The 26,941-nt window shown below is 41.1% G+C and overlaps 3 protein-coding genes across 4 annotated transcripts; 1 reads left to right on the forward strand and 2 right to left on the reverse strand.

Annotated features, from left to right (window-relative positions):
- Positions 1-1,106: 1,106 nt before the first annotated feature.
- LOC104445830 (UDP-glycosyltransferase 43) lies at positions 1,107-3,533 on the forward strand. Its single transcript, XM_010059758.3, has one exon. The coding sequence runs from the start codon at positions 1,210-1,212 to the stop codon at positions 2,665-2,667; it is 1,458 nt and encodes a 485-aa protein (XP_010058060.2). The 5' UTR covers positions 1,107-1,209; the 3' UTR covers positions 2,668-3,533.
- LOC104445831 lies at positions 2,946-20,705 on the reverse strand. Its single transcript, XM_010059759.3, has 27 exons — positions 20,434-20,705; positions 20,063-20,317; positions 17,353-17,412; positions 17,167-17,259; positions 16,609-16,837; positions 15,596-15,702; positions 14,269-14,331; positions 13,972-14,072; positions 12,846-12,940; positions 12,692-12,712; positions 12,026-12,121; positions 11,819-11,939; positions 11,498-11,683; positions 11,137-11,330; positions 10,649-10,920; positions 9,904-10,005; positions 9,176-9,352; positions 8,872-9,060; positions 7,630-7,871; positions 7,402-7,548; positions 5,971-6,187; positions 5,016-5,144; positions 4,778-4,912; positions 4,465-4,539; positions 4,174-4,353; positions 3,790-3,849; positions 2,946-3,533 (listed from the first exon to the last, which is right to left on the reverse strand). Exons 1-27 carry the CDS (start codon positions 20,437-20,439, stop codon positions 3,459-3,461), a joined length of 3,627 nt encoding a protein of 1,208 aa, XP_010058061.1. The 5' UTR covers positions 20,440-20,705; the 3' UTR covers positions 2,946-3,458.
- A 1,147-nt stretch (positions 20,706-21,852) lies between these two features.
- LOC104445832 (mitochondrial amidoxime reducing component 2) lies at positions 21,853-25,454 on the reverse strand. 2 transcript variants are annotated; one of them, XM_010059760.3, is made up of 8 exons: positions 25,187-25,454; positions 23,993-24,142; positions 23,685-23,861; positions 23,445-23,533; positions 23,296-23,360; positions 23,048-23,150; positions 22,280-22,390; positions 21,853-22,195 (listed from the first exon to the last, which is right to left on the reverse strand). In XM_010059760.3, exons 1-8 carry the CDS (start codon positions 25,281-25,283, stop codon positions 22,070-22,072), a joined length of 918 nt encoding a protein of 305 aa, XP_010058062.1. In that variant the 5' UTR covers positions 25,284-25,454; the 3' UTR covers positions 21,853-22,069. The 2 variants fall into 2 exon arrangements, with proteins under 2 accessions (XP_010058062.1, XP_010058063.1); XM_010059761.3 differs by lacking the exon at positions 25,187-25,454 and adding an exon at positions 24,382-25,166.
- Between the last annotated feature and the right edge of the window lie 1,487 nt (positions 25,455-26,941).

Raw genomic sequence — 26,941 nt, forward strand, 5'->3', positions numbered from 1 at the left:
GTTTACCGAGGCCAGAATCCTCGAATCAAGGGCAACATAATGATAAAAAAAATCAAAACACTGTTGGTCAAAATAATCAAAATGGGATTTGCAATTTGGCAGGCCAGACTGTTTGAAAGATTAGACAAGTGCCAAACATAAAGGAAAAAATTGATGCCAATCGGTGAGGTTCTGCCACTGAACGTGGCAAACATTTTCTGCAGACCTAATATGCCAGTTGAAATTAATTTAAATAATCCGACGAGACTGGAATCCTTTAGTGGGTTGCGAGATGAGGAACCAAATCACTTACTCTCCTCGGAGCATTTGGTAACAATGATTCGCCAACAATCAAGGTTGGATAGAGGAGTAACTAGGACCTGTTTACGGGAAACTTCACTTTGAATGGATCCATAGTCAGCCTTTCCCTAGGGGCTTCAAGATACCATAATTTAACATTTTTACTGACGAAGGTGATCAATCGACTGTTGAACACATTGATCTTCATAGCTCATGTGTGAAGCAAGAACAATTCCCAAGAAAAGCGTCGGTCGAAGGACCAAGCTGAATTCCAGAGGAAAGCACGCGTGATAGAAAAAGTAAAGGCTTTAATTTTCTCCATTGTCTTTGTCATAAACTCCCATTACTCGATATATTAACATATCATCGAATTCAATTTATTATCAAGTTGAGAGAGATAAGCAAATACATCCTCAAGTTATACTAGGGAAATATCAGTACAATAATAAATCGGTCAATCAATTCGTTGCTCATCATCGTCTTTTTTAAGAATTTCACTTTTTGTGCGAAATGATATCCAGCTAGATAATAAAAGAGAGATGACTATACACGAAAATACGAGAGATGGATTACTATCACGAGTCCGAAAGTAGTGTGCCTGATGAGATACTCCTCAAAAAGCTACTTTGTAAGTTGAAGAGACTTTCCCATTATGTGATAAACTAAGCAACAAGCAGTCTCCACCGGAGATTTTCGTTCCACCTGTTCATGGCATAAAAGATTGTAGCTGTTCACCAACCTAAGACATTGACTCGTGACAAATTCAATGCGTCATCGTATCATCAGCATGGAATTCCCTTAAATTATTTGGAGTCGTATACGACAAATGACTTTGCGAGCTGCTTCTCGGCTGTGGTGCTCGTGCGAGCAACTTTCTTCTTGATAAGAGTCGTCGCCGCCGCCGCCGTACAGGACAAAGCGAAAGAAGCCATGGCGAGACGACAGGTGGAGGTGGCGTTCGTGGCCAAGCCGGGGATCGGGAACCTCGTCCCCGCCGTCGAGTTCGCCCGGCGCCTGGCCAACCACGACCCTCGTTTCCGCTCCACCGTCCTCGTCATCACCGATCCCCACCAGCCCATCGTCAGCTCCTACGTCAACTCACTCTCCTCCTCCTCCGGCGGCGGCCTCCGCTTCGTCCACCTCCCTATGGCCGACCTGCCTCGTCCGGGCGAGTACCAGTCTACCCTGGCTCACATCTCTCTGCACATCGCCAACCACGCGCCTCTCGTCAAGGAAGCTCTGCTCGAGCTCCGGTCAACGGGGGTCCGAGTCGCCGCCCTGTTCTTGGACATGTTCACCGTGCCCATGGCGGACGTGGCTAGCGAGCTCGGCATCCCGCACTACCTCTTCTTCGCCTCCCCGGCGAGCTTTCTCGGGTTCACGCTGTACCTGCTGGACCCTGAAGCTAGGGAGGCGATCGAGTCGGAGGACATGACCATCGACCTGCCCGTCCCGAGTTTCGTCAGCTCGCTCCCCAAGCGAGTCTTGCCCTCTTCCGTTCTCAACGGGGAGGATGCGCTCGCCTGGTGGTTAGCCCATGCGGGGAGGTACGGCGGGACCGAGGGGATCGTCGTGAATACTTTCGAGGAGCTCGAAGAGCATGCGCTCCGGTCGCTCCGGGCGAGCGTGTCGTCTCCGGTTTATCCGGTCGGACCGGCCATAGACCTCGATGGACCGGTCAAGTGGCACCCGCAAAGGGCCGAGCAAGATGCCATCGTGCAGTGGCTCGATAAGCAGCCGCCTGCGTCGGTGGTGTTCCTGTGCTTCGGGAGCATGGGGAGCCTCAGCACGCCTCAGGTGAAAGAGATAGCGGACGGGCTCGAGCGGGCGGGGTTCCGGTTCCTATGGTCGTTACGCGAGCCACCGAGGGGCAAATTGGAAAATCCGACTGACTATGCGAATGTCGATCAAGCGTTGCCGGAAGGGTTCCTGGACCGGACGGCTGAGACCGGCTTGGTTTGCGGGTGGGTTCCGCAAGTAACCATCCTGGCGCATAAGGCTATTGGTGGGTTCGTCTCGCACTGTGGGTGGAACTCCATATTAGAGAGCCTGTGGTATGGCGTACCGACGGCCACATGGCCCGTCTATTCGGAGCAGCAGATGAACGCGTTTCAGATGGTGGCGGAGCTGGGATTGGCGGTGGAGATTAGGTTGGATTACAGGGAGGGGAGCGCATTGGTGTCGGCCGAGGAGTTGGCGAGAGGGCTGAGGCATTTGATGGACAGCGACGGCGAGGTGAGGAGCAAGGTGAAGGAGATGAGGGATAAGAGCCGGATGGCCGTGACGGAACATGGGTCATCACATGCATCGATGAGGCGTTTGGTTCAGGAACTGGTGGTTGGATTGGATTTGGATGATGATCAAGAAACGAAGTTACCAATCATCTGATGAATCTCCGCCCGTTACCGACGATTCAAAATGCATGTATAGGTGCTCGTCATTTTCGTCATTTGTCGGTTCTCCAGAATATCACCGGCTTACTTATGTTGCCACGAGAGCGATGATAAATAAAAACAACTCAGGATTATGCATGTCAAACCTTCTGTCACAGAAACATTACTGTTCTTGAAATGCTGGGCAAAACACTTGCCCATGAAAATGAAGAACAAATCGCATCGAATGCTGAATGCAAGGCAGGTTTCATCGACCGTGTTCTGAGGATGGAATTGAGCCAAAACTTGAATATATTACTGCATAAGATGAAGCCTTTGCAAGATATCCATTTGACATTGGCAGTCTACAAATGCTCCATCAGCCGTCCTCGACGACAACATTGTAGACACAAAGTAATCACACGAAGAATGACAAAACCTACGTGTATGTATTGGAGTGCTCTTCAATCAATGAAAAAATTTAGAATACAGAAACAAAAGTATACTCTGATACACTATTATACAGCTATGATCGACAGAATTCCAACACCGGTACTTCTCTTTCGAAATCCCAGACGCCAGAGAGAATCTGAAATGAGAAATCACCGAGCATCTAACATACACCCGGGTGGGATTACTCAGTCACGAGCAAGCCCACTGGTCAAAAAATCTCTAGCAGATCGAAATTCCCGGGCCCATCGAACGGAGGGCGTGCTTCCATTCCTCATGTGAGAAAGCATAGGCTCGTCACGTTGACACACAAAAACCATGCAGCAGAGTGAAGAGGAACTTGCAAAATCATCTCTCTCAAGATTGACTGACATATAGTACAGGGACGAGCCCAGCCATTTTCCCATCCCGTCCTGGGCGCTTTTTCTTGACCTGCAGGAAGAGTAGAACGGAAATTTGAATGGATAGGGATAATTCCCGATACTTAGAATTAAAAGGAAAGATGATTAGTTCTGAAAAGGAGATGGATCATCCCGAAAATTTGGTCTACTAAAAGATCAGATAAATGAAGCATCATATAGCATAGTTATATAGATCATGGTAGCAACAAAGTTAGATTCTGTAGATTATATAGGTGATCCAATTGAAAAGAACGTCAGAAAGTTTAAAAAAAAAAGGGTGTACTTACATAAAACCAGCCATCGACTTCATACTCAATTTCTACCTCTTCTCCTGCTGTCAAATTTAACTGCAAGAAATATCACAAATAGTCACAAACATGTCTCTTAGACAAGCTGATATTTGTAATTCATGAGAGCTTGAAGTAAATGTTCTGTAAAAAAGGGCGGGCTATAGATGAGGCTAAATCAACTGTCTAATGTAATTCGAGATACCAGAAGACTGAGAAAAAGCTAGACAATTGCTTCCAGAATTTGTTACTACATTCTACCAAAGTAACAGATCTCGAGATTCCCTATCAAAGTAGAAGCGTAAAAGTTGTGCACAATTGGTATTTTGGAAGTTTAAACATTCAGTAATCAATTGCCAGTTATTTTTCTGCTCAGTGAATAACCTCATCATCTCCCCCAGCAGTGAAGTCATATAGAGCTGTTCCAAATTGTGAATTCCCAGATGAAGTCCTGTCATCTTCCTGGGAACCAAAACTTTGGGAGCCACGCCCAGCCAAAGGATTCTCAAATGATTCATGCCGCCGCATAACAGATGATTCGTATGACGGAGGCTCTTCCCTAATCTGGGGGAAAAAGGTCAAAGTCACTTGGTCAGCTGGATTAGAGCGCCAATAACTGGCCAAACAGAAAAAGGAAGATAGAAAGAATATCATTGCGGGATATTGAGAACTAACCGGAGAGCTTACACCCTCGTATATTGAGGGACCACCAACAGGCGCGCTGCTAAACCTGCTTGTTCCAGACCTCTCCTGTTCATTGTCATTACAAAGTTTCCAAGTTAGCTTCACGGTAGCACACAAACACTAGCTCTTCTCTCTTTCTTCATTTTTTTGCTTTGTGGAATATTTTGTTTTCTCAGGGAAGGGGAAAAAGAAAAAGATGATTAAGAGATTGAAAAGAAAGCAGCTTCAACAAGCAACACATTCTCACAGATAAACATTTAGATTGCTATAAACAAACTAAATGGCATAACATGCACACCGTTACCTGTGAAGAACCATAAGATGGTTTGGAACTGAACAACGAAGGATAGTTCATTCCACCGAAGTGGGATGATATTGAAGTTTCAACCGATCCTGTCGACTCTGGGGAAGATGCACCAGATGATCTTGCATCATCTTCCTGCATATAATTCATGACAGATACGGCAAATTAGCTTAAGGCATGCATGCAGCCTCCCTCATACACTACTATTGCGATCATTGAACAGTTTAGCATAGCTCACATCAACTTCTGGAGTTTCCAAGAGCGTCTTCGCCCACATATCATCATAACTCACTGAAGCCCGAGAAAAGATGTTCTCCTCCTCAACATCAGGAGCATCAGTTCCAGCACCAGCAAGGAATTCATTAACCTGAAAAAAGAAAATTGATTCACTGTATACAGGGACCTCGAACAATGTCCTGACCATATAATATTCAGCATGACACTTAAGTTGATGTCTGAACACACTCCATAATGCCTAATTATTACACAACCTAGCAAGGGAAAACTTATTGAAGAACACAGAACGCACAAGGAGAGACGGGAATTAGAAATCTCCAAGATATCCAGCACCATTAATCAAAGGTGCATTACAAGGTCAACAGGGCTATTGAATTTTAAAGAAATGAGATTAAAAAAAGGGAAATGCAGAATTATCTGAAAACTAAAGTGTCTACATGCAGACAATCTCCTTCTACATGAAAGGGTAATCCACCATATTATCTTAAAATCACAATTAGACCTCCAGAACATGTATGCAGATATATCTTTTAGTTACATGGAACCAGAGAAGGGAATAGACTCAAACCAGACCTCTTGCTCAGTAAAAGTAAACCTCCTAATCACGTCCATGATTGACCTATAAGTGACTTTTTAACAAGGCAAAAGAGGGGACAAGAAAAATGACATCGGCAAATGAGAAGTTCTAAAGAGTTCCAAAGGAAAGTAATCCCCTAAAAAAAATCAATAAAAACAAAAGTCATTCCAGGCACACGTGCAGATAGTCTAAGAGAGATCAGCAGATTAATGATCACAAGTTTTAGCTTTCAGTTTAAGCCGGAATAGAAGTAAGGCTTCCTCCTCAGAATTAGAGGAACGATTTCAAAAAAATATAGCAGTTGTTCTCTCTTTTAAGGATAAAAAGTAATGTATGGACAGAAACAAATATGCCGTCCTAGACAAACCAAACTACATACCCTGCTCATAGCTGGCGCATTTTTACCCCACAAGCCGTCATCACCAAGGTTTGTGGCCCAAGCATTTACTAGGTCATCGTCAAGTGTCTCTGGCTCAGCAGGAGTTGGTTTGGAATTATATATTAGATCTGATATTCCAGTGGCGACAGCTGGATCACTCAAACCAGTCGATGCACTTATATTATGCTTCGTCCGGTACACGTCAATAAGTTTTGAACTGTCATAAGATTCAGGGCAGAAAAGTGCAAGGAAGAATGAGTCGTAACAATATGTAAACTTTAATAATTTTATTCACAAAAATGAGAATAAAACAAATCTAATTAGACATTGCTTATAAATCTCCCATCAGATATGAAGCTTTTCTTAGTAACTGAAAAATCAATCCACTCACTTAACCTAGTTCAACCTCACTACTGATTAAAAGGACTTCCGCCGTCTTGGTGAAACCATTCATTAGTAGCAGAACTAAAGATTCTCAAACCGAAAGGGCTCTCAAATATCCAGTCTCAGTGAAGATTATAATTCAGCTGAAGGATTCTTCTTTTCCCTGAATGATTTCCAAAATTACAGCAAATCTTGGACGAAAGAATAAGAGAACTGGAACTTCAGAAGAGTAAATTAAATTTAGGTTTTGAAACTCGGAAACTTTGCTACTAATTTGAGCAATTGATATTGATGAGAGATCACTGTTTAAATTGATATTGATGAAGCTAATCCTTTGGAGGAAAAACTTCACCAGTCTGATTAGCTCTCAGCTCTGGCTGATGTCATGGTAAGTACAAAGTTAACAAAATAAGTCCCCAAGATTAAGCTTGTGCTGAACATCAGAACAGAAGCTCAAGAATGGATTGTGAAGTGCCAAAACTTGATAAAGGTACAAAACATTATCTTGAGATATGTCTCTTACAAGCTCCACCAATGATCCCACTCCAAGAACGTAATAATCAATAAATCCTATGGCATAAAAACCAAGGCTAGAACAATAAGGCGTACTGACCCATGCAATTCAAACAAGTAATTTAATCAGAGGGAACCATCACTGCATGACTAAGTTTTGTGGAAGTTACATCTGCATTTTCATGAGAAACACCTTGTAATATTAATCTTGATCAGATGATTATATCTTAGACCGTGCACTATACTTTGTACAATTTTTTTGAAGTACATAGGACTATGAGATTCAAAAACCTAGGGCCGTCAAACTTTCAATTACACGAATGGATTTATATGGTCATGAACTCCCAGGGTTTACTTCAGAAACAACAAGGCCACTGCAATCATTGTTTGATGAAAAGCTATTTCGGAATGAAAATGATTGAACACAATGTTTCTTGCCCACCCTTTTTTCCTTGAGTAATCTACCTACATTGTTCCACACTCTTTAGCATAAAATCTGCACAAAGAATGACTGAGTGTTTAATACAATTGTACCTTATTGGGCCCAAAGGTAGATACTTTGCTCTCGGAACATAACAGAACAGTGAAACCTGATCTAACAACCTCTCATGTGTTTCATATAGCTTCTTCAATTCTTCATCTGTCCATTCCTTCTTTGCATTATCATGGTGACGTATGTCCCTGAGTATCCAAATAGGAAACATTCTCAGGATTTCTGAAACGAGAAACATAGACACAAAAAAACACACGAACGAAACTTACTTAATCAGCTCATCTTGTGCCATATACATTTCGTCAAGAACCTTTAACATTGGACTTATTAAAACTCCAAGACCAGTACCACTGGCACCTTGATCTTCACCATTACTGACATGCATCTCTGAAATTTGAGACTGCATACCACCCTGAGCTAAGGCATGCAAGAATTCATATATCTGTAGTCTAAATGGCTCGCCAGATCTGATTGCCATGGTAGTGAGAGCTTGGGCAGCAATAATGCGAACCTAGAGTTTCAATAGGAAACTTAGCTTTATAAGGGAAAGAAGAAATATACCTAAGAGCAAAAGTAAACAAATTTTACAGCTACCGAACTCATGGGAATGCATTTGTTGTTTGCCAAATAAATACACACGCAAAGACTTGATGCTTGATAGCTAGTGGCAAAGAGACAACCTGATATTCCTACTTGCCTGTAGAGTTGGGCAAATGAATTTTCAAATTTTCAGAAATTTCTGGAAAATCAGCTCTGTAATATTCTCATTATAAAAATCTCCATCAAATACCTAATAAGAAAAATTCTTCAAAATTGTCTCCTTTTCACACACAAACGTAACATAGAGCAGAACTTGGTTTCGCATGAACCCCCCTTTGGAATAAAATAGCAGGACAAATAACCCGAGGCATGATAATAGAGTGCTTTCTATTACTAATAGAAGGATGACAGTGTTTATCTTAGAGAAGTTGTTATTAAAAAGTGCACCTAAAGAGACAGGAGTTAAGAACTCACACAACATCCTAGCCAAAGCATTTCAAAGTTCAAGGGAAAAAAATAATCTGGAAATCCCCAATATCTCTGGATAAGAACAGCATTGTTCTGAAATCATATCTAATCTATTATATGGACAGCACCTTTGAAACTTAGAATACATGGATTTCAGTGCATAATTGTGGGAAAATTTCCTAACAGAGTAAAGTAGACTGCCTGTAGTCTTTAGCGATATAGGATAGTTGCAGAAGAGAGAGTGCACCATCTGTTATCGCAAATTTTTTGCATGACTTAGAGAGTGTGACAGGATAAATAGGTCTTCTGCTGAGTGCAGTCAAGGTGAACATATTACATTTCTTATTTACAGACAACATTCCACATGTTCTAATGCAGAAGAAGAATTACCAATACATCTTCAATGACCTTAACTTTCTTTAAAGTTGGAAATTTAAACTAAGTTTCAGGAGTTTGGTCGTGTTATTACACAGAGGAGTAACCGAGCACATAATAACTCATACCTCCCAGCTGCCACTAAAAGCACACCTCTGCAGTCGAGTTAAGGCACCAGCTAAAGTAGGATTACGAGAACTAGCAGCTGCAACCATTTTATCTGCATCCAACATCATCAAGGCAGTACCAGGAGGAGTTGCAGATTCCCAGGCATATTCAGAAGCAGCATAATTTGCATTTTCTCCAAGGAACCAAACCTGCTCAGATATATATTCAATCATAAGGAGACATACATTAATGTCAAAATCCATATCAACCAAAAACTGAACCAGAGTTTCCACAATTTTTTAAACAGGCAAATGAAAATCTTACTGCTGCTTGGACAAGCCTTTGTAGTGCAAGAGCTGACTTTGGATCGGACGCAGACACAGTATCAACTGAGGTAAGACCCAACATAGACCCTGGTTGAGGTGGTGGTAAATCAAGAACAACAGTAACTGCTTCCAAAGCAGTGTGCTTCCCATCAGGACCAGCTCCAATAAGACATGTCTGATAAGAGGGGAAAAATACATTAGTATGTGTTAATGCAGATGATATCACCAATAGCGACGGACAAGCAGGTGAAAGTGGGTCATCAGCACCTAAATACTTGTAATTTAGTTCACTTCACAATGCGGATTAAGATGCAAAAACAAGAAATATATAGGACTGGACAAGCGAGACAAGAAAGACAACAAATAGGTCACAAAACAGAGAGAGAGAGAAAAAGAGAGAGAGAGAGAGAGAGAGAGGGATAACAGGCAAAAGTTGAGCTCCAAGAACGGGAAAAAAAAAAAAAAGCAGACATAAATAGGTGCAATCTTCGCCATAGTTGACTGCGCAGATACAAATGGTAACAGGTGGCATATATGTACGAAAACAAGTAGATTTGTAACTTAAAACGTAAAAAGCAAGCATTTGCCCATGTAAATACAAGCCTAAATTTTAGCTGTTGAGAGTTATTTTAGCCAGAAGAAGGGGCAAAATAGGGATATGACCAACTGCAAAGGTACAGAATATTATCAGAAAACAACAATAAATTTATTGGTCAGACAACATACTTTCCACAGTAATTGTAAGACATCAGCATCTATCTTCCCAGGTACTTTCGTTGCGAATATCCTCGCAATTTCAAGAAGAGTAACAGCCATATCTGGAGTAGCCTGAACAACAATAGCCCATACATAGATGATTAACATTATCAAAGAAAGGACAAGCTACTATAGGGAACAAAAACACACTGTAAAAATTGGAAGATCAGGAACACAGGAGATATAATGGAAGCAGGCACATTGAATTCAATTGACAACTAGTTCAAACAATCTCACACAGAGTGTAATAGATCTTCAGCAACTAGCCTTTTTATTACCAATAGATACTTTTCCCCCTTAATCAACATATCTTCAGTTGCTCTCCACAATAAATGGAACAGAAGACAAAACAATGGGAAGTAGAAGACACCACCTTTAATGGACCTCATTTGTTTCAAGGTTGTGGGTTACTGAAGAACCAAAATTCACATCAGTTTATTAGAATTAGTACAGTTTTGTATGAGGGTAATACCCCCTTGGTAACTTTCTCAAGAAATTTTTTCACTCCGCTTGCCAGGGGGGGAAATCAGCCTACCTACTGCACGGAAACAAAAGTCTGTTCCAAGCAAGAACCAATGAAAATGCTAGGGGCCATAAGAAATCTGAATTAGGTGGATCATCGATATAAACACAGCAGTACATCAAGACTTACACCCACTGGTCACAGCCATGCTTTTTCATGTAAGCCATTATGACAATTAGGAGAGTCACATACCTTAAAACGAGCATGCAGAGTGAGCAAGATGTCATTCAGAAGTGGTGCAGGCCAAGATGGATCAGAAAGTTCTGATGCAATAATAGATCCTAGTTCTTCAAAAGATTCATATGGACTTTGCATCCAGATCAATGCTTTGATCACCATTGCTCGGATGTAAACACACTCGCATGCCACTGTTGTCCTCACCACTTCCATCAATGAAGCCAAGAGACTAGCTATTGTATCCTTGCTACCTGGCCCATTAGATATAGAAGAGGTTCTCCGACTACCTATATCAAATAATGACAATAATGTTCAGTGAAATAATTAATCCAAATCATCTGAAGGATAATCCAGAAGATTGAAGCCAATATTGCCAATAGCATGTTAAGGAACTAAGCCACTGAAAACCACTCGCGTTCTTTAGCATCCAGATGAACAAAGAGCCCTAAGGGTCATGTAGAAAATAATGATGAATAACAAAAAAGAACTGAAATGTACTTAACCTCCCGAAAATGGATTTTCATTATCTGGATCGACTGATTCTACACTTTCAGCAAATGTGTTGACCTGAACACTTTCATCAATATCCTGTAAGCCTAAAGCAAACGCAGCAGCTCTACTCTTCCCCATTTCCTGCACCACTCTGGCAGCAGCATGAAGTACTGGCCTAGAGAAGCTACGAAAAGAACTCTCCAACCTGAGAGAAACACAAGGACCAAAAAAAAGCTGGATGACTCAAATTTTTGTATCAAAAACATGATATAGACCACAATTAATTTGATTAGACATCAGATGAACAAAACATGCGCTCGCTATACTGAAGATCCACCAAGTCAGAAAATAAAGGAAAACAAGGCCTCTCACCTTCTCATTACTAATTTAATAAGGGGTTGAGGGCGCTTAGTCTTTTGAGATTTGTCTTTACTTGGCTTTGGGGGAAGAGCGTCTTTTGATTCAGCACTAGAGTCCTTTGATGACACAGAAGGTGCTTCCGGTATCTTGAGGATCTCCCTAGTTAAACGATACCAACCTGCAGCTCTTTCCTCAGGCCTGCACAAACAGGAATAGTAAACATATCCTGGTCAAAAAAATAAGAATAAGCGTAGGAAGAAACAGGTATAACTTTTGCATGTTGTAATTGGAGGGGATATGAAGAAACAAGTGTTTGTAAGAATATAAACAAACCTCTCTGTGTTGTCATATTTTCCTAAAATACATAAGATTGCCTCAAAGCATACTCTTTCACTTGGGTCTAGTAGAAGCTGATAGAGCACAGAGTTGAACTGAGATTTGATATCGGGCCGCTCTGCAGCAAAAAAATTTCAATGACCAAGTCAATCTTCATTCTCATGGGCATATAAAAATAATAATATGATTTATCAATAAACTCACCATCCAGTGCTCGAGCCCTGGAAATGCTGTGACATAATCTGGCTAGTGAAACTCTTGCAAGAACATCATGTAAATGCAAAACATCCTGCAAGGCACCTGATCCACATAAAAGCAAACATCTTAGCAGCATAAAAGTGAAAATGCTGTCCCCTTAATGACAAAGATCCATCAGTAGATCAGCCACAGTGTGCAATGTAATAATAGCAAAGATGAGATAACAGTTTGTGGATAAGTGCAGATATATCTGCCTCTAGAACCCAACAGATTGTTCAAAATAATTTGTGCCAAACAAAAAGACACCCATGAAAACTCCCTCTCTTCCTAATAAGGCAAGAAAAGGCAGTGTGGGTGAAGAGGATTAAGCACCAGCCTAATTGGTTGATTGGAAAAGATCTTATGAAATGAAAACAATTTTTCTTGCATCATAGCAAACTTAGAGATTGATTATTTTTTTTTTCTTTTCTTACAGTAACAAGCTAAATACATTGGAAAGAAGAAGATAAAACCTCAGATAAGTGTCAAATAACAGGTTAATAATTCAACTTCTCAAGGGGGAACATGACTTTCAAGGTGGGAAGAATAACTTCAAAGCAGAGTCAGAACAAGCTACAAGTACAGAGGACACTGTGAGAGAGAGAGAGAGAGAGAGGGACGGAGGGGATGTACCTCCAGGTGCTACAAGCTTTCCTGCAGAAAGATTGTGTAAGAAGCATTAGACAGAAGAATTACCTCTGCTATCAATATAACTTCCAATCAGCAAGGACAAATAAGAATTCAAACAATACTAAGCAAAAGAATTGTATGAGTATTCTCAATTCACCTAATGCCATTGCAACTCCATAAGGATCTCTTGTAGCCAGCTCACAGATGATTTCCAAAGAATGCCTCACAGCAACAGGATCAGCAAAGGAAACACTGCAACAAAAGATGAAAAATAGGTTTACGTACATTGTAAGTAGCATAATCTAATAAACTACGCATCTTCACTTTTCTGAACATCGAATCCTGAGAAACATTACTATCCTAATTGACTTAACACATTCCAATGGCAAACTAATGGAGGAAAACCAAACTAATGCATGTAACTTCCTTAACAGAATAAAAGCAGCAATAAACCTTAGTATCAAGATCACGTGTAGACCATCCCAAAAAAAAAAAAAAAAAAACAAGATAGCCATTAACAGAGAACAGAGTATGTATTTACAGTAAAGATACAGCAGTGACTAGAAAAGCTAAGCACAATTAATACAGTGCACTAGTATTGAAGACCCTTTCACTAATTTACCACAATTGCACAAGAATAAATGTAACATATGCTTTAATTTGCAGCATCAGCCTCAAAAGCACCCTGCCCATAAAGATGGCCATTCTTTTACATGACATTAAAGCATGACTTGAACATGCAAATTCACTTAGAAAATCAGGAAAACGAGAGGACAATTTGAAACTGAAAGAGTTGACTTGTCTTTCACCCATCGTTAATTAAAAAAAACTTGTAATGATGTTAAAATATATTGGCCCTAATATGAAATGACATGAATAACCAACATGAATTTGATGAAATGATCCGACACGAATTATCAGCCGTACTATCTTTTCCTTCTTTATTCACAAAAGAATTCCCTCTTTCTTTGTCTTGAAAGACTTAATTTTTATTCCAAATAGATTTCTGACAAATATAACTATAATTTAGCTGTCACTCTAGAAAAACCCAAACTCATACAACCTAAAAAAATACGTTCTGAGTCTCTAATTAATTGTTCCAAAAACATCAAGAAATGGTTCTAAACTGAATAGTACAAATCTTCACTGTCATTCCAATAGATCCTGCCACATACCAGTACAGATTGACAAATGCCTGATAATAAAAATTGTCAAATATACATGCTACAGCAGAGTATTTGTCACAAAAAGATATCTGAATACCCAGATAAACCAAATCTTACCCCTGAACGGAGCGATGAAGAAATGCTGGATTCCCAGGATCAAGGGGGAGCCTTCTCAAAGCACTCATAGCAGCATATTGCAGATTACTCCGGACGATAGACTGATAGTCCATATATTAGAAAATCAAGAGATCAGCAACATAACTTGCCAAAAGTAAAAAACCAAGGTTCAATGGGCATTTACAGGGACATTAAAATTGGAATAGCAAAAGAAGGGAATAAGAAAATGGTTAATGAAAGATGATCACAAAACTAACAAAGAAAGTCATGAATGATCTACTGAAGCTGATAATTTACCTCCTTATCACCACCTTTTGTCCCAAATACACCTTTCTTACGTTTCTGGTTAGCATCTGCAACCTGAAACCATATACATGTGGAAAAAAATTATAACCAGATCACTGAAGTCAGCTATGAACCAAAGCAGCAAAACCATTCCAACACGTCTAGAAAGTACCAATTCAGAATGCACGCGACAATGTTGAATTATTAGTAAGAGTTGAAAACTCCAAAGTTCAACCTTTAAACCACATCTAACTAAAATAAAAACTGTTCTTGAAAATACAAAGCTGCTGCTTATGATCCACAGAGCCATCTAACACTAAGGAAAGAAAAAAGTACTCTTTTTTTCTTTGGATTAAGTGGGAAAAGAGTACTTATTTAAGAACTTCAAACTCCAACTCCATCCAAGCTCTGAGAAACATCGTGAATTCATCCCTAAAGTATGAAAGAAGGAAGCTCAAACAACAGCGTCACAAATTAAGCATTCTAGGCATTTTTCCAGCTAATTTGTCCATACAGATGTTGTAGCCTTACATATCAAGGGTGTCTAGAATTCCTTCTCTCCCTTATCTTTATAAGCTCCAGAACATATTCTTCTCCCTATTCCCCAAGCCAGCAATGTCACCTAGAAATCCAAACCAAGAGGAATGTGTCATCTGGTGCTAACGAGTGACTTCTAGACCTAGACTTTCTTTTTCTTCCTAATGAGAGATATCAAACCTTAGTAGCAATCTACCTATATTTACACTACCTCAAGCTAGCGAACTTCATCAACAAGCTAATTTAAGTCCACTTACTCACATGTGCCAAACAGGCAAAACATCCCTCAAGTTCATAGACTTCAAATTGTTCGTCTGCGAGGGAGCATAATATCAACCTTCACATGATACTCTTTATCCTCCCACAAACAAAATGTAGTATTACACTAGAGATTAAACAATGATTCTAATAACTTTTTTATTCTCTAAATGATTTTTCTGATCTATCATGATGGTGCAACTTGTCAGGGAAAAGGGTAAGATGTCACAAGTACAACCTTCTTAAAACAGAAATGCCACAACTTACAAAGGGAATACAAGAAAAATGCTTAAAATTTGATAACCATAAAGATCATCCAAATATGTTTAATCAACTTGAAAAGATAGAAACACAAGAAAGGATTCAAAAATTCAGTCAGAACCAGGCAGATGTTTTTAAAGGGGCAGTAAGTTAGCCAAAAGTGAACCATATCAAGCAATTAAAAGGTTATTGGAGGTAGAAAAACCTTACCATGGAAACACAATCTACATAAAACTTTCTGAGGAAAGCATAATTGAAAATCATATATTGACAACAGACTGACCTTATCGAGAATATCAAACACAATTTCATACAGGTGGGACAAAATCTCTGTGTTGCTTGAAGGAGCATATGTAAGGGCCTTCAAAGCTTGCAGCCTCCTTGCATGGACTTCAAAAGATATGGCAAAAAGTCAAACATTATCTCGACCATCAGAATTTAAATCATATATACACTGTGACAAGTGAAGCGAGCAACACAGCAAAAAATATGGTTTCAGAAAAGCCATTCCTCATGTAACTGAAAATATATATCGCAGGTTCCCAAACAATCATTTTCCCACGCATTATAATTAGCTTCCCTCTGGCATAATTTTCAATGGATCAGAAAGCAATCTGCAATGTGTGTGTGTGTGTGTGTGTGTGTGTATCAAGCTACACAAAGACCATCCATAATAGAGTTAGTTCACAACAATCCAAAGTCCATGTTCAAATGGTATAAGCAAATTCTGAGGGACCATCATTGCATTAGTAAACTAGAAGAAAATAGGCTTTCCCTCTTATATGAGCATTCTTAGAGAATCCCACATTGCTTAGGGTTTCAATGGGCCTTATATTCATACAGTCCTCCTCCATCTTTTAACTTAAGGTTTTAGGTTGAACTTTCACACATAATGCCGGAACCAGGTTTCGCCCCAATTGACTCTGAATGTGTGACCCCTGTTTGTTGATCCCACACGTATCGCTCTCAGTCCAGTTTGCACGTAAGAGAAGCTGATTCAGAATCCCACATTGATTGTCTACGTGGTTTCGATCTCCCTCCACCTATTAACTTAGGTAGAATATTCTAACATGCACTATTTGCAGTAAATGAATATCACCACAAAAGGTTCAATTTCGTGGGCTTTCTAAAGATGATCTTGAGAAAGAAGAATGTCATACTAGAAGCGGAAGAAATACGTTATGCAAGTAGAGATGGTAGGATGACTGAAAAAGATTACTCTAGATAGAGCCTCAAAGTACGGGGAAATAAAACGAAACCATGCAGAGTTACACATGAAAGTAAAAAGTTATTTACATTCCACATCTACAATAGTGGCCTCTGTGGTGAGCTGTTTTACTACTCGCGGTACAACATCAGCTCGAGTCACTCCTCCAACAGCATCCATGTCAGCGAGGGCATCCCAATTAGGAGTCGGAATCCCACCTCCAGGATTTGAACCTTGAGTACCCGTGTCGGATAAAATCCTAGCCAAGTAATAGTATACATAACGAAGGACATTCCTATCCTCACATTGCTGACTGAGCTGCCGTAGGAATAGAGGCATTAATTGGCATGAAAAACTCATGTAATGATGAATATGATACACAACGTGAATAAAAGTAAACCGGTCCAGACAAGAGAATAACATTTCAACTGAAATAAACTTAACCTTTGCAAAGCAAAAAATCCAAAATTGTTGTGCTAAAATAATTAGGCAAATAAGCAAACCAAATAGATAACGATAAAGACCAAAAAATGCAGAAGCGGAGCATTCCCCCCCCCAAAAAAAAAAAAAAAAAAAACAAAGAATAAATAAAAATAACTCCCAACCAAAAAGAGAATAAAAACTACAAAGTTCAAGCAGAAACATACCATGAGAAGAGATGGAGCTAAAGACGGATCAACTGAGTTGTACACAGCCAGTTTGGGAAACACATGATGCACTAGCTGCTTTACAGAACTTTTCTGTAAACACAAGACAAACGACACAACTCAGGAAATTTCAAACAGAGCAACAAAAAATGGAAAACCAAAATTTAGACTTAGGGAAAGCCTTACCTGATCGTATGTTGCAGCTAGTTCATGAATACTCCTAGCAAGTTGCGAATAGGAGACGGGCTGTAAATATTTAGAGCAAAGAAAAGGACATCAATTATCAATTTCTAACATTAAAGCACATATCTCCACGTAAACAAGACCTTCACCTCACTCATGTATGCTTAGGCCAGCAAAGATGCATGTTAGCTGCTATGTCAGTAGCCATCAAACTAATAAATGACAAAACACGAAGGAGGAATACTATAATCAATAATGCGGGTTGCAAGTTTTGGCCAGGAGATGCAAGGAGAAATCATTATAGAATTATAGCAAAAACAAGGCAAATAACATGATGTTGTGGCAAGAGACGATAGACCGCTCTGCAGTGAATGATGAGAGTGAAGGAATTTCTGATTTTTAATAGGAATGAAAACCCATTTTCCTACCCAATCACGGGCAGCGCAGTTGGTGTGCGTTCTCCCTTCCACCATAGAGATCGGGGGTTTGAGCCCTCTCGTTGCTAAAGTGTCTTAAGTGAGGAGTCCTGGTGTTGGGGTCCTAGGCTAGCCTCCCCCGAGATTTTACATCTAAATAGCGGCTTGCGGTAAGGCTCGACAGTGCCACCGGGCACCGGCGGGTCGTGTAACCCTGATTAGCATAAGTGAAAGGGGGCTCCGACGGTTCCTCGGTTACCAAAAAAAAAAAAAAAAACCCCACTTTCCTTATATAGACAACAATTTGCAACTTCGATTTTCCTTAAGAGAGAAGAAGGGGCAAAACTCTTCTCAAGATGAGACCAAACAAAGGCACTTTATATCTACAGCATATATAGGCAACTGTTGAAGGAGACAAATCAAAAGCACCCCACTGTTCAGGGACATAAAATGATGAACCTAACAAGTGCCCAGCCAAAGACATTTATTGCCAATATAACCCTCTTTTCTATAGATCGTTGAAATTGAGTCTATTGTACCTTGGCATTCCACATGAGCAAAAGCCAAATGCTAGCAAATAATTTTATACAGAAGCAAACATAACCAGCCAGTCTCTCATCTCGAGTTTCCAGCTAGTGTGAGACACCACCGAGAAATATTTTGCCCTCAAATCAAGGCTCAACTCCATCCTACCATTTATCTGCACTGACTTCATTCTCTTTCATAGGACATTATACATATATGTAGCAGATGTTTTCCTCAAAAACTGAAGTTGTCATGAGATAGGTCCATAATGTTAACCAAGCATATTTCCTGGCATTGCATCTCGGATGTAAGCCAGACCTTGTGGACAAAATACAGCATGTGCAACATAATACAAAACTGAGAAGAAGAAGAGGAAGATAATGGGAAAATAGACACAATGACGATGAAAGGACGTGCCAATTTGAACTCTTGACTAGTATTCTTGCTCTTCTAAAAACTTAAGCAGCCACAAAACATGTTCACACTGATCATCAAGCAATTCCTTGGCAATATTAAAAGGGTTTAGAGTCTTATAAATCTGAAACCTTCCTAAGAAATGAAAAGGGCACATCTAACACTATACTAAGTACAATATGACATGGAAGGTTTCTTTTCTCGCATACTTCATACATGACTATTCAAAAGGCTAAACTCTAATGGGCCTAGTGAGTCTTATGCACAGATCATGCAACAAAATCTGGTGCCACATGACAAGTTTCCAAATGATCTATACTATAGATTGCATCATATGCAATACATACGAATATATAAAAAAGGATCACCTAAGATATGTCTACCAAACTACTGCAATCACCGAATAAACTTATCCAAAAATGCATAGCCTTGTTTTTAAATACATCAAACAGTGAGATGGATCATTTGTTTTGTTCGATCCAAACAATTAATAGCTAAGAGATACAAGTCCCTAGCCACACCTAAAAACATTCCACATCACCTCCTCTATTGAACTTCACTCTTTATTTACTAAATGAAGCCTTCCATATCTCCAATTTCAGAAATCAGCAGCACTCTGAGTCAACATGCGAACAAGTGCATTACACTTGTAGGATCCACAAAAGAATAAGCCTTCTCCATTTTGATGACAAATGAATTTCACTTCCATGCCACATTTTACATGGTTTCAAATCGACAGCCTCCTCTATTAAACATTCACTCTTCAATAGTTAAGCGTAGCCTTTCATCTATCTAAATTTGGAAATCAGCAGCATCCCGAGTCAATATCTGGACAAGTGCATTACATTTGTAGGATCCTCAAGAGAATAAAACTTCTCCATGTTGATAACAAATGAATATTACTTTCCTCTAAATTTGCATGGAATCAAACCAACCAGTTCTTCCCTCTAAATTTCATCCAAGGGAACAATTAGTAATTTGCACCGCCTGCAATTAGACTTTCACAAGAAGAAACTCATACCCCTACGTGGAAGAGTGATCTCAGAACTAATTAAAGCTCTAACGGGAAAGGGAAACTTCTTTAACAGCATACATTAGCTGACGATATTAACCATAACTCGACAGTTCAGACAGAACCCATTCACTCCCTCATCATCCATCAACAAGCACTCAACTGATGCACTCAAAACAGGAAGAGGACGTGAGAAAAAGGGCAATCTAAAGTCCACTAAAGGTAAGCTCAACTTGAAGTCAATCAAGGATCAAAGTAGTCGAGAAGCAAATCGATCGGAGCCGCGCCAAATGCAAATTGCACACGGAATCGGACACGAGTGGAGTAGCAGAATGCAACGACTAACCTTCTTCTTTTGCCTCTGGGGCATGATGTTGGTGCGGACGGGGCCGAGAGCAGCTTTAGCGGCGGAAATGGTGTCGCTCTGGATCTGCATGAGAGTGGTTTTCTTGGACTTCTTCTCGTAGGCAGGCACCACCGGCTTCCCCAGCGCCGTCGGCTGGGCCGCCGGAGCCGACGCCGCGGACGACGACGACGTCGTCGACGACGCGGTCGACGGATCAGCGGTTATGAGATCCATGAGCGTAGTCCCCGCCGAGTCCTACAAAAACCACGACAAGAGGAAGCAGAAGGAGAAATTGAGATCAGGAATCCGGATGCCGGCGCGAATTCTGGATCACGCGAGGTGCTCGGCGGCGGATCTGAGGAGGAATTTACCGCCATTTCCGTGGGGGCAGGCGGCGGCGATCGGGGGAGACGGCGAGGGCGATTACTGCTGAGGGGCTCCGCTGATCGGCGCCAGCGGGGAGGAGAGGAGAGGAGAGGTTCGACGCGGGAGCTGCCGAGGACGGAGGAGGCGATGGAATAGGAGCGGATTCGAGCTTTCTCGCCGGAGAGCGGCGGTTGCGACGGAGGGGAGATGACGAAGGAGATCGCTCTGCCGGAGGAGGAGGAGGAGGAGGAGGAGGAGATTCTGTGTTGACGTTCGCTGCTTCAAAAATTCGTTTTTCGCGATTGGGCTTGGGCTTAAGGGATTTGGGCCTGAAGCCCAAATCACTATGTACTCACGTTCGTACCTTTTTCCAATATGAATCGGATTTGGGAACGATTGAAAATGGTCTAATCCAAATTGATCAATTTACCCGTGCGAACCTATAATATAGCGATCCATGCTCAATTCATATCCAACTCGACTCTTATTGCTGAAATACATATTTAATTCAATTTAGAAGAACTTATATCAAAATTGATATGAGAGTTTAGAACGAGCAAAGGTAAAATCGAATAAAAATAAGAAAAAAGAGTTATAAACCTAAATTCATTTTCTTTTTGTCGGTCTTACTCTATTTATTTTCTAACTTTCACTCTTAGACTCTTGCCCAGTCTCCTTGCAAGATGTGGGAGTCGAAACCTACCCTTAAAACTAAATCGTTCCCATCCCAACCACCGAAAATATGGGAATTCGAACCCCCACCTCCCCCTTCCGTGTTAAAAGGGTGGCCCGGTTTGTCTCGGTGGTTAACCTAAATTCATTTAACACCTATTATTTTGGACTTTAACATTATGACAAGTCTAGCTTTTACCAAAGAATGATTACACCGAATATAGGTAAAAAAATGGGTTTATGACTTATTTTGACAAGTCTAGCTTTTACCAAAGAATGATTACACCGAATTCTTTTCCTTGTTTGGTTTAGAACCTTGTAGCATATTCATATTGAGTGTGTGATGAAAAGATATCCCGGGCTATAGGAAATGCTGGAAAAGCGATTGAAATGGTGTCTAGGATGGTCCGGTTGAGTACGGAGGAGGTCGCTTCCAAGCTTCTGCAGAACTTAATGTGATAAAACATACAAGACTGATGCCCCTGTAGCCTGCAGCCAGTGGTGTGGCTGGAATGGCGTCTGACTCCAGTATGCTCAGTGTTGCAGCGGCAATTCAAGTGCATCCATATGCTTTTGCTCCCAAAAAGAAAAGCCAACGCCGGCTGAACAGCTTGTGCAGTCTAAGTGCCAGGAATTGGTGACAGGACATTTGCCGGAATAGATGATATCACTTGTTGAGTCTAATTAGATAGATGATGCTGCACTGTTGCAAAGGAAGGGCAGCTCCTTGCCGAAAATTTGAAACAAGAAAATGAAAAGATATAAAACTGATGGAAATTCGTCATATAATGGTCACAGGTATGAACCATGACAGGACCATTTATTTAGTATACAGGCGGAACAGTTCATTCATGTCCAGCAATTAGATTCCATCCGTCATTCTAAATATCCAAGTCTGTATTCATATGCAATGCACTATGCAATGCACTATGCAATAGTACACGCGGCACCATTACAAAGCTTGGAACTTTAAGCAGGCGCTTCAGCAGCAGACGATACCATCTTAACGACATTGACAGGATCTCCGACCTTGATGACCTTGCCCTTCCCATCCTTCAGGAAGTTCTTTAGAACCATGTTCTGCCCCATGAAAACCTGCAAAGCCAGGCAAAGCAAGGTGACCCGTCTCTTCTGCGAAAGCTGGCAATGAAGGAATTTGAAAGTTCATGGGCCATTTACCTTTCCTTGCACCTTTCCAGTTGGGCGCAATACTTTATCAGAGCGGAATGTTTTTAGAGTTTCATTAATATCTGGCTTAGCTACAGCAGTCTCTTGATCAATGGTTGGTACCTGAATGCAAGTTTGTAGAATCTTCAATACATGGCACGGCAAGTGACGCACTCATTCGGTCATTGTATACATCTAGCATATACAAGACGACACCCTAGGTGCATACATTGCTGCTGAACACAACATCTAAGTAATCGGTAAGAGGTGAAGTGAGTAGACAATTTGGGAGCTAGGCACCGGAACAAAAACACTTAGCCATACAATTCAGTACCGTATCTTGGGAAAGAGAAGAAAAACCTGACACGACCGGGAAAGATAGATGACTTGCTTGTGATGATTTAAAAGATAAAAGACTTGCAGAGTCCTACAGTGTCCCTTGTTTTTCTCCATCACTTAATTGTCACCCTCGATACTAAGCCTAAATACAATCTGTAGTTCCTTGTACATTCTTCAGAGATACATCTGCACTTGCGGAGTTTATCGTCTTTTGGAGTTATGGTTTCTTGCGATGAGCAGATAGCTAACGGTGATCCTGCTAGCAGGGTTAGCTAACAGCTAGAAAGGCTCTTGGTGGTTGTATCACAAATCTAGAACATCATTCTCGTCGCACTTCAGCAAAGGCGATAGGTCGTGAAGAGGATCTACCATGATCTAGCTCACCATTAGCTATAACTAATGCATAAAGAGACTGGTCAAGAACATAGGATAGCCTTGTACCTTACAGCGGGAGCACAGCTTGACACCCTGGAAAGCAAACTTGTTAATCTCGATCTCTGTCCATAGGTCCTCGGAGAATGGTTCACAGCCATCAACCAAAATGCTGTTGCATACAACATAAAAGTCAACAACATGCTTGTCTCCTCCATTCAACCAATTGTCCAGAGACTTGGGACACTAAAATATTTTACATCATCTTTGATAATTGGCCTACAGTAAGTAGTAACAAAGAACTTTCCAATAATTACTTTGTTCTAAAACGATTAACTGGCACTGGCTCCTTGAGCAGATTATTGAGCGCGTCCATTGATCCCTGCAAATGATAGCTGGTAAGATCTATGACTAGAATTCACCCAGGATTGAGGTCAACTTAAAATCGTCATTCGCCAAGACTGACCTGAGATAACAGCAAGAATGGATATCCGTCAGAGAACATGACTTTATGTCCATTAGCATATTGAGGATCCACAGGCCGAGTTTCTGATGCTGTATATACAACAAAATTGAACACAAATCACTTTCAATTAAGTACGGGGCATAGATCCAGATGCTAACAGGAGGAAATTTGCAGCAAGCTTGTTCTAATAAAAATATGTTGCAGAGTTCTGTTTTCTGAAATTACTTTTATCCACCCCACCTGCATTGAAACGAACTAGTCGACCAGGTTTTCCAAGATAGTTCGAAAACCAGTTCGCTGCTTCCTGTCCTTCATCCCATGCAGAGCCGGACCATTCCCACACCGAGATGCCATCAGTAACGTCACGGGGGTTGCTCAAAGAAATCTTCAGCTCATTCATGCCAGGAGCCTTCAGTACTGAACATAAAAGATGCACGATAAATCACAAATCTTTACCATATGAACTGATGGGACTAATTAATTTCTCCCAATCCCAATTTCAAATCGCGGAAATCGGATAATATCCACCAAAAAAAAAAAAAATTTACCCATAAAAGAATTGGCAGTCGGTAGCCAACCCTCGGAAAAGGCCTCATCAGGAAGCTTGACAGTCACCAGAGCAAGCTTGGGTTCAACTCTTTGAGTGTATGCCCTGCCTTTACTGTTCACAACTAACCATTGCCGGTCCCATCGAAATCCTGCATACGCAGCATCCCATCGATGTCAAAGAAAAAGGAGTACTCAATGCTGTTTTGCTCCTGAATCGATATTTCGTATTTCGATTAGTTCACTAGATTAAGTAAAGCAATATTATCAAGAGCAGCAGCCGCCTATATTGACATTTTTTCTTGTTCTGACTTGGAATCAAGAACCCCGCCCTTGAGGTTGCAGCTTTGAAGAATCATCTCATCAAAGTTGTGAAAGACAAAGCCCTCACCTTCAGTAGAGTACCGGACAACCCTAGGAATAGAAGGCTCCAACGAGGATGGGGATTTGACCCCTCTGTCTTCGTCGGTGGCCCTGCTGAGCATATGGATTGATGGCGGGTCACTCTGGACTTATGAATGGTGCTATGGTTGCCGTTACTAAGTTGATCTTCTTTGATCTTTTGGCGTTTGCTGTGCTGTGTTCGCCGGTTGTTTTGGCTGCTGTTCTTGTGTTTGTTCTGGTTCTGTTTTCTTGGCTCCCTTTCCACTCATTCTGCTTTTGCACTATGAGTGAAAGTTTTTGGCGCCGTTTTTTTGTATAGCTAACTCTCCTTTAATATATTCTTACCTTTACCAAAAAAAAAAAAAAAAAAAAGAACCCCACGCCCACATGAATAGATAAAAGAGAAGAAGGATCTTTCAGAACTAAACCTAGTTGATGGAAGAATCTTGCTGGCAAAGAGCAGTGTCTCTCGTGATCAACCAAAGGTCAGGGACTAGGCAGAGTTCCACTTCTAGGCAACATGACCGAAACTGTGAGACGATCCTAACAATCATCTACGGTTGAGTACAGTGAAACCCGCAGACTTCGGCTGATGTAGAGAAATCTCATCTCGTGCAAACCATCCATGAACACAATCAAGAAAGACGAAAGGAGTTGACAGCTGAAGACGAATACTGAGGTACCAGTGCCATGAAATTGAGTTTCTCCACCCAGAAGTGGACAGAGACAACGAACAGAGCGAGACGGCAGAGGAGTTCGCACCAGGGAAAGAATTCAAGAAGAACGGGAAAGAGAGAGAGAGAGAAACGAACCGGTGGGGGTGAGGGGTGCTTGAGGAACGGAAATGCCACGGCAGGACTTCACTGGGTACACGAAGATTGAGGTGACCCTGGCTTTGGTCTTCTCCATCTCTGTCTCTCTGCCTCCCTCTCTGTCTCTCGGTCGCAGCAGCAGGAGAAAAGGAATTTGAACTTTTGCAGGAGCAGGTGCTTCGTTGCTCCCAGAATAAATACAGCTCGGGGGGAGTCAACTTCAGAGTCCACCGACCACAGTGATGGGATCACAGTTTTTCTTGGATGTCCTGTTAGGCGTTTCGTTTTCCATGTGGATATACCTTTGTCTAGCTATCATAGAGTCCCCGCAATTCCCCGTCGTTTCCGAATTCCATTCACTGGTGGTTAAAATCCCAAATGACCCGGTTAATTGTGAATTGGCAAGAGAAAGAGAGAACCGAGAATGCACGCTCAATGGAATTGCCTGACTATCTCGACTAGACCCGTCAAACAAGTGGGTTGGATCGGATCAAAAATTATTCAACCCAAATTGACTCGTTTTATGTAATTCAAATCTAGGGACTCATATTCTGACAAAAAAAAATAAAATCTAGTGACTCGTACTTAAGTCGAACCATATTGCTAAAGTATTTCCATATTTTACTCAATTTAGGAAACCCATACCTAAATTGAGAGGAGCGAGCGCCATATTAAGTGAGGGCAAGAGAAGATGAAGTTATAAAAATAAGTTAAATCTAAGTGAGTCGTAAACTCATTTAACACTCATATGATTTTGAACTTTATCATTTGACCCCATTTATGACCTAATTGTATACATATAACTAACTCATATGACAACTTGACCCTATCAAATATAAGTTAAGAAATGGTTACTGGTCTAGTCTCAACATAAGAGTGTTTTTCTTCGTATTGTATGTTTTGTCTTGTGTCAAACTTGCGCCCAATACTTGATCCCCATCTCAAAATGATGCTGTCACGGGAAAATCTGACCAACCCTAGCAGCAGCCTGAAGACCATGGATTTTAACTCCTAGATTTTCGGTGAATCGGGACCAAATTACCACCTCGCCAGAAACCAACAACGAGGGGGACCAAGACACTCCAAAGGACAGCACGTGAATCTTGAAATTGGCGTGTCGATTAGTAGGGGCAAAGGACACTAACTCTCAAGGCAGAACAAACAAGCACCGTTGCTCACTCCCGTTCCAAAACAGGGAAATGCTCAAAACTGGTATGTGGATCTTATTATGAGCATCTCTCATGGTATGGACTATGGACCCGGCGTGGACGATCCAAAAACAGAAGGGGGGATGGTCCTCCCTTCTCACTTTGCCATAGTGGATCCTCCAGGATGACAAGGGATAAGCTGGAATCTGGAAAATAAAGTTCTCCCTTTCTACCGACTCATGAGCTGGATGGAAGAGAAGAAGAGATGACAAAACTTCACATGATATGCCACCGCTTCTTTTTTATCCTAAATGAGCGCATCCTGTAGATATTTCGGGAGGCAGCCGATATTTCATGAGGGTATTTCAGCAAATTGGTATTTCATGAGGTATTTCAGCAAAGGAAAAGTACCCGCGATTCGGCTCCACAGTAAACTGTTCATTTGATACCACAACTTCGAATCAGAATTTACCCACATAGGCCGAGGGACAAGGATCTCAAGTTGTAGATGATCCATCTATTCATCGATGTGCCAAGCTTTGGTACCAGCTATGCTATACACTACCTTCTTCCAATGCACTGCCCTGTACAACTATTGCATATCAGT

Source organism: Eucalyptus grandis, chromosome 5 (genome assembly GCF_016545825.1).
Source record: "Eucalyptus grandis isolate ANBG69807.140 chromosome 5, ASM1654582v1, whole genome shotgun sequence".
Taxonomy (NCBI): domain Eukaryota; kingdom Viridiplantae; phylum Streptophyta; class Magnoliopsida; order Myrtales; family Myrtaceae; genus Eucalyptus; species Eucalyptus grandis.